Genomic DNA, 7,534 nt, shown 5'->3' with positions numbered 1-7,534 from the left:
AGGCCACCGGTGGCGGTAGTAATTTTGATTTTTTTACCTGTGCGATTAAAATCACGATTAACTGCAACTAATTTTTGTAACCACGCAACTAATCATGATCAAATTTCTTAATTGTTTGACAGCCCTACTTATTAGGATGGTTGTTCTCATGCTCACATTATACAAGTTGTAGAACTTTTGGTTCTATTTTCAGGTTGGCTTAAAAAGCTGTGTTTCTGTGACCTTTTCTGAAAGAAGAAATGCAGAAGTCTTATTAAAGAGTGGTTTTTACTCTGAAGACAAAAACTGCTATTTTACAATTTCTGTGTTTGTCTGCTCATAATGACTCCTATGCACTTGGGTTATGCATTAAAATAGGACCTTCCCTCAATCATTTCTGCAGTCAACTTTGAAATTGTTCAAACTCAGCTGTTTACACTGCCAAGGAGAAGGAACTGTCTTGAAGTGGGGAACTACCTCTTTGCTGTTTCAAACAGTATGACTTACTGAGGTGACAGGGAGGGCTGGACTGCATCTTACCACTGTCTGCAAGTTCCTCCCCAGCGAGCTCCTCCTCAGCCAGATGGGGCAATGGTTCAACTGGCAGGGCAGACATGGGAGAGAGTCTTTTGGGGGGTTTCATTCACTTCTATCCAAAAGCATCAGGATCAGTCACATATTTTTTGTTGCTTCCTAGCTCCGGTACCAGAAGTATACTCTTGACATGGTGCGTTTCAAACAGAACCTCTTGGAAACGACAACTGGGCCCTGCTCCACTGTTTCTTGTGCAAAGAAACAGGAGAACAAACAAGGGGCTGAGACCATAAGGCTGGGAAACCCCAGGCAATGTGGTAAGCTACTGATTTATGATTCTTACCTAAGTGCACATTCCTAAGAAACTTAAGTTTATTTAGCGTTCATGTCTACTCATGACCAAACATCTCATGGCCTTGCAGCAGTAATCCTGAGAAAGAAATGCAGCAAATGCAGCTTTACATGCCTACTTTTGTCTAATATGTACAGGCAAAATCATCTCTTATAGGCACATTAATTTGTTCCTAATATAACTGTTTTAGTTTATAGAAGTAAGGGTCTAACTCAATTTGCAATTCAGCAGAAAATGCAAAAAGTGGGATTGTCCACAAAAATCAATTAAAAAAAAATAAAAACTTAATAAAGATAAAATGCTGGTGTCCCAGTGGTAACCAGAGGTCTGGGCTGTTGCTGGAGGACAGCCTCATAGCCTGCCCGGGGGCGGGGGGAGCATAAATTTGGAGGACAGGACCATAAATCAATATTTCTAAACTTTTCATACAACTCTACATATAATTTATTTTGTTGTATATCTTTTATGAGCACATCCAGGAAATATCCATGGAATTTACTATTTATATCACGAGCAATCTGCAAAAATTGTTTAGTTTCTCTGTGACTTAAGCAGACCCCTAAGTATAAGCAGACCACAATTTATTGTCTGTTCCCACAATCACAGAACTGATATTCCTTCTTCTTTAAAAATTAAACCACCCATTTTGTTGTCTACTCACTACCTCACACTGTCCTTCACTCAGTCCAGAGGTTAAGCAGAAAAGATTTGCAGGTATAAATACACCCTTCAAGTGTGAAAGTAGCTTATACCATCCAAAAAGTACATTTGGTAAGAAGACATTTACCAGTTTGATAAGCAAAATTATTAATACTAAAAGGCACTTTTGTGCCACTACAATTGCACTTACATTAAGGTTTTTTACCAGCACAGAAAAGTTTCAGGAATCTACAATATTACTACAGAGCGGTGTCCACTAACAATTTCTGGCATAAACCAAACTTTGGTGTGTTCATTCAGCACCCCAAATTCCTTTAAACTCTTATGAAAACTCAATTATCTCCTTACACACTTCACCTTACCTTTCTTTTGGATACAGTAAGTAGTTCTGCTTTAAAAGTAGATATGTTGGCAAAAAATAAAATAGGTTGTAAAAACCTACACACAGTGGCTGCTGACAGATGTGAAAAAAAACCCCAAAATGCACTTTACCGGAAAAAGCAGCACGTTAGTTTGATCCCGGCCCCGCAGCATCTGTATAGATCGGGCACTTCAGCAGGGCTTTGGTGGCACTTATCTAACAGCTGATTCAATCAGCTGTTAGATAAAAGTGCCACCAAAACCCCGCTGAAGTGCCCGATCTATACAGATGTTGGGTGAGCCAGGTCCAACTAACGTGATGCCCCTTCTGGGCATGTGCTGGGCTCAGGGAGGGAGCACGCTGAGTTAAAAGTAAAGGGCCATTTTGTTTTGTTTTTTTACATCTGTAAGCAGCCAGTAAGTCTACTATGTCACAATTATTCCATTGCAGCCGATTTAAGCAGCAGTGCAGGGTAATTAAATTAGATTCATTTTTATTTAGATAGTATTATCATTCTTTGTGTAAGTGTTTCTCTCATGTTTAAGGACTTGAGATATTAAGGGAACACACAACTGATCAATTTACATAAGAAAACAGAATTGGGCCCAGTATTTTTCAAAAGTATTATAGAAAACCCAATTCACCTTATAAGTTAGAAGGTAAAAGTTCACCTCTGATTTTCCTCACTATTCCTATTATATTATTTTTCCCAGTGGTTAAGTAGCTAATTCAATGATCTGGTACCTGATACCATAAAATGTGGTTGGGTTCAATAGACTCAATTTAAGCCTCCATCTTAATTTTCCTATTTTAAAAGCACAAAAAGCCCATTAGTTCTATAGCACCTAGGAATACAAATGGAGACTCGGTAAGTAGCCCATTGTTACCTGCTGTACAAGATCTACAATACAATGAAGATCATGAGTTATCTGGGGCAAGATTATCTGCAGGTCGCACAGAAAACAACAGGCATAACATATGAACAGGGCAGAGATATACTAGTAAAACGAGGTAACAAAAGGATATAATTTAGCAGGAAAGCAGAAGTCCTGGTTGGACACGAATGATTTGCTGGCATCAGAGAAGGTTCCAAAGATGAATTTAAAAGAGGAAATGGTGGCAAGCTTTATAAATGGTAACACTGAGAATTTCCCATGCATCACAACAACAGAGGTGCCAGAGTCCATTTAATTTAATTTAATGAGGATTAAACTCCATCATGTGTACAAGTGCCCCAGTAGACCAACAGGCAGCCTAAATTGCTGTGATGCGTAGAGGGTTCTTGCTAGATTACAAAATGATGAAATGCTAGATGGTGCTAATAGCAGCCATCAGAGGAATTGCAGAACCCAAAACAATCACAGACCTCAATGAAACCAAGGATGGTACAACAGCTCTTCTTCATTTTCAAGATGGAAGGAACAGTCAAGTCCCTTTACATGGTAAAGCCAGCTGTGCTCAAAGCAGCATCCTCTCAGTTGCCACCCAGCAAACAACCAGTGTGCCACTAGGTCAGAAAAACCACCAGGATCACAAAGATTCTTCACAAACGCTGAATTCAGTTTCACATGTGCAATGACGACTCCCTCAAACTGTCCTCGGCTTAACCCAGGGGTTGGCAGCCTATGGCCCATGGGATCCAGTTAACAGAGCCATTTGATCCCTGGACATAAGGGCTTCGGCAGCAGTTAATCTCCACTTGTTGCCACTGAGAAAAGCATCAGCAGCCTCTTCTGGCCCAAACCGTGTCAAAATCAATCCAGCGCACAGCCTTAAAAGGTTGCTGACTGCTGGCGTAGCCTGTTTCACTGCTGATTTAAATGCAGAACTGAGCGAATAACTGGTAAAAGCTAGGGCAGGGCAGGGCAGGACTGCACCTTAGAGGAAACAGACAATTCCTAGCATCTCAAGGTAGCTGTTCCCTAGGAAAACTCATGCCTCTCAGAACCAGTTAGTCCCAGGTGCCACCCTGCCCAATTTCAGACTAACATGACTAATCAACTGCCTATTTTTAGTCACTTATTTGAAAACACCACTGGCCATCTACATGCAATTTAGGGTAACTGCAGACTTCACCTGAGCCCAGACACCTCACTTAGCTAAGCAGGGCATGAGCATCTACACTGCTAAGGTATTCCCACGTCATATCCACTTAGGCATGTTCACACTGGTACTGATACTGCTCTAACATGGGGTAGACACTAAGATTGCTTGGTTCTTAGCATTGCACCACCTTGTGCTGCTCTACTAACGGTTTCACAGCGAATTTTTGGCCAACTTGTCTGCTTTTCCAGGGGTCTACGTGAAAAGACCCTCAGCCTAAAAACTCAGTTAACAAAAGTAATTCTGCCTCTGCATGCTTCTCATGTTTTTCAACAGTTACTGTTCCAGCTGTTGCCAAAGCATGGATACAGCACAGAATCACGACCTGTTCCAGCCATCTACATTAAAGCAACATCCATTTCTGCAACTGAAAGCAGGCAGAAGGCATGAAACATTTTAGTAGTACCTTCTCACCCTGAGAAGGCAAAGGTATGACTCAATGAGAAGGTCATGCCAGCAGCATAGACAGAAAACTAGATTAAATACCACTTAGTAAGTGGTAAGTGACTGAGCACAGGCAGATGAAACATTTAAAGCAGTGTAATCAGTGTTACACAAGTGTGAAAAAAACAACAATAGACAGCTGACAAGCTCCTAAAACAGAAGAGCCATCCAACAAAGTGAGCATTTACCTAGGAATCAATGTAAATATCACCACCTTAGGTTTCATCTACCCAAGTGCATCACAGGATAGCCATTTGCCACAAGCCAGCAGGCCAGTGCTTGCTCCCCCATACAGTGCCAAGGCACAGCTACAGCCACCTACTCTGTAAACTATTCCAAAACAGCTGCCCCCCCGGCCATTCCCAGTTCCAGTGTAATTTATGATCAGCATTCAGAACTAATGAAATTACATTAGGATATATATTCTTTTCTGAGTCCTTGATTTTGCAGTACTCAAAAAGGGAAGCCTGGGTTCAAAACTCATATACACCCCAGCAAAAACAATGTGCATGGGGGCAGGACATTACAACCCAGGTTGGATCTCCTTGATATAACACAAGAAGAAACCAACTTCCCAAAGCTGTGTGTGGCTCTAACTGCAATAGTAAAAGCCAACTTTTAAGATAAATATCTCTGCTCTCAAAGCACGTGCACGCGCGCACACACACACACACTTCACAACAGATTTTTTTCCAACCCTGTTTTGCTTCCTCTGTTCCAAGCAAGTTAATCACTCTGGATCTTCTATTTAAAAAATAACTTCAAAAGACACTTAATGAATGAAACACACTGATTATGGAAGCTGATTTGATTTCCAAATCAGAAATGTTTGTAGTGTTTAACTAGAAACTCGTCTGTAGTTGTTACAACGTTTAACTAGAAATTCTTCTACTCCCCACAAGGAACACACACACATCTCAAGATGATTTCCAGCAAAGGCAAGTGATGAATTGAAAAACCAGAACTGACCTGGGGGATTAAGGCACTGGAGAGCTTCTGTGTGTTCCAGGGCCTGCAAGAATTCCACCAACTCCAGCACAGTGCAGCCCCTTTCACCCATTAGTCTCAGAAGACTCCAGCTCGGGCTTCCTTCTGGCTCCAGGACTTTGAGAGAGCATTGTTCCAAATCCAGAGAACTGCAAGCATGAAAAAGAAACCAATTACATAAAGGGTCTTCTCAATGTACATTTCTAATCCTCTTTAAGAAGTGAATTATAACCCATTGGGAAATCATTTACATCTTCTGGAAGCATGCTGAGCAGGGGTGTTAAATTCATCTGGGCCCCAGGACTCCTTTCAAGGTGAATCATAGAAAAGTAAGGCTGGAAGGGACCTCCAGATGTCATCTAGTTCATACTCTGCACGAAGCAAGATCATCCCCATCCAAGCCATTTTATACAATTCATTCTCTAGCCTATGAGCAAAACTACAGTCAGCCCTGGCCCAACTATGAGACATAACACCCTAACCTACCCACAGGTAAAGCAGGAAGACCATGGACTCATCTCTAGTGACTGGACGAGCAATAGAGGCATTGTGCAAGCAAGACTGTGTCAATTCAGGAAGGTACGGGGATTAATTTAGCTGTCACTCACTCCACCTCCACTGACAGGAGTCCCCAACAAACCTCCATACCCTGGAATTCAGCAGTGGGCCCCATGCCCCTAAATTCCCAGGAGCCCTGCAGGCCGGATGATATGGCTCTGCAGACCAGATCCAGCCCACCAGCCAGATCTCTAATGCCCCCGATTTATCCCAATCCCAATCGGATTTCACAGTAATCTGTGTATAAATCACATACTGTGGCTTAAATGAAACCACTTGAAGTAGAAGGTGGAAACTAAACGAACCAGTTAACACAGCACAAGGGATCTGTGTATCTTAAAATTCTAACCAAATACATCAGGTAGGCTCCTAAACATGTAGGCAGGACTTCAGTTTTTCGGATGAGAATTTAAAAAGCGATCACAGACTACCTTTCCATTTACGGCACACCTACTTCAGAAACAAGTAAAGAATGAGTCACCCACTCAGGATTTCACCTATGGTTCCAGGAAGACTTTGCATTTCTGTGCTGATGGTAAGATCTTTAAGATGTTCAATAGTTTAAGAGTAAATTCAGTCAATGTTTGCCACTTGCCAATGTGCAACTCCGTCCTGCTGTAAATCTGTAATGCTGGATGTAAAGAGACTCATACATTTAACCTTCGTTTTTAGGCCCACAGAGCTCTTTCTAATCAGAGACAGGACTGTAACAACAATTTTTAAAACACAAAGAACTAGAGGAGGAACATATTGATGGAAAGATTATATCAAGTCACATGTCACCACAAGAAAGTTTCACTGAAAGTTCTTCTACCCAAGTACAATTCATTTCCATTTTTGTGCATTAACAGATAAGGCGCTTCCTTCAGTACAACCACACTACTGTGGCTGGAGACTCGAGAACAATAATTATAGCTCAAAGCTGTGGCTCTTTAACATATGTGCACATGATTCAAAGAAGGAGACATGTTCACTCTACTTCATGCTGACCCTGGAGTAGGATGGTGAAACTCACTGAAGCCTCCACTGCCACCGGGACTCCTGTTTTGGACGGCACCACCAAGCAAGCAAGATATAAAGAAACTAGCTGGAGGAGAGTAACAAGAAGTACACAGCATGATCCATGGGGGGAGGCTGCAGGAACTGGGGTTGGGGAGTCTAGAAAAGGGCAGATGTGGGAGGGACAACAACCATCCCCCCATGACTGGAGTGTGAGGAGCAGGGACAACCTTCCCCCCACGAGTCCCCTTTCGGGGGACGATAACAATGATCCAACAGGTAAAAGACCAGCTGCTCTCCACGCCCGCTACCAGGAAGGAGGGGAAGAAACTGAATCGGCAGCAAGGAGGAGTTAGGTCAGACGTTAGGAAAACAACCTGTAAGGAGGCAGCCCTGGAAAGGGACCACCGCCGGAGGGCTGCCAGACCTCAGCCCCTGGAGGGTTTCAGAGCGCAAGCCAGACAACCCTCCCTGGGGTCCGGGCTGGGGACGGAAGCGCCTGGGGCTCGCTGGCCCACCAGAAATGAGGACGAGGCGAGGTGGCGCCTCGCTCCGCC

The 7,534-nt window shown here is 42.8% G+C and overlaps 1 protein-coding gene across 1 annotated transcript in view; it reads right to left on the bottom strand.

Annotated features, from left to right (window-relative positions):
* The window catches only part of MALT1 (MALT1 paracaspase), a 70,331-nt gene that overhangs the window by 61,789 nt on the left and 1,008 nt on the right, over positions 1 to 7,534 (bottom strand). Inside the window, exon 2 of the mRNA XM_006019099.3 lies at positions 5,403 to 5,569. Within this exon, the coding sequence (XP_006019161.1) occupies positions 5,403 to 5,569 (167 nt within the window). The remainder of the gene's footprint in view (positions 1 to 5,402; positions 5,570 to 7,534) is intronic.

This window comes from Alligator sinensis, unplaced genomic scaffold, assembly GCF_000455745.1.
Source record: "Alligator sinensis unplaced genomic scaffold, ASM45574v1 scaffold347_1, whole genome shotgun sequence".
In the NCBI taxonomy this organism is placed as follows: Eukaryota; Metazoa; Chordata; order Crocodylia; family Alligatoridae; genus Alligator; species Alligator sinensis.
This window is presented reverse-complemented; position numbering and strand designations above follow the sequence as displayed.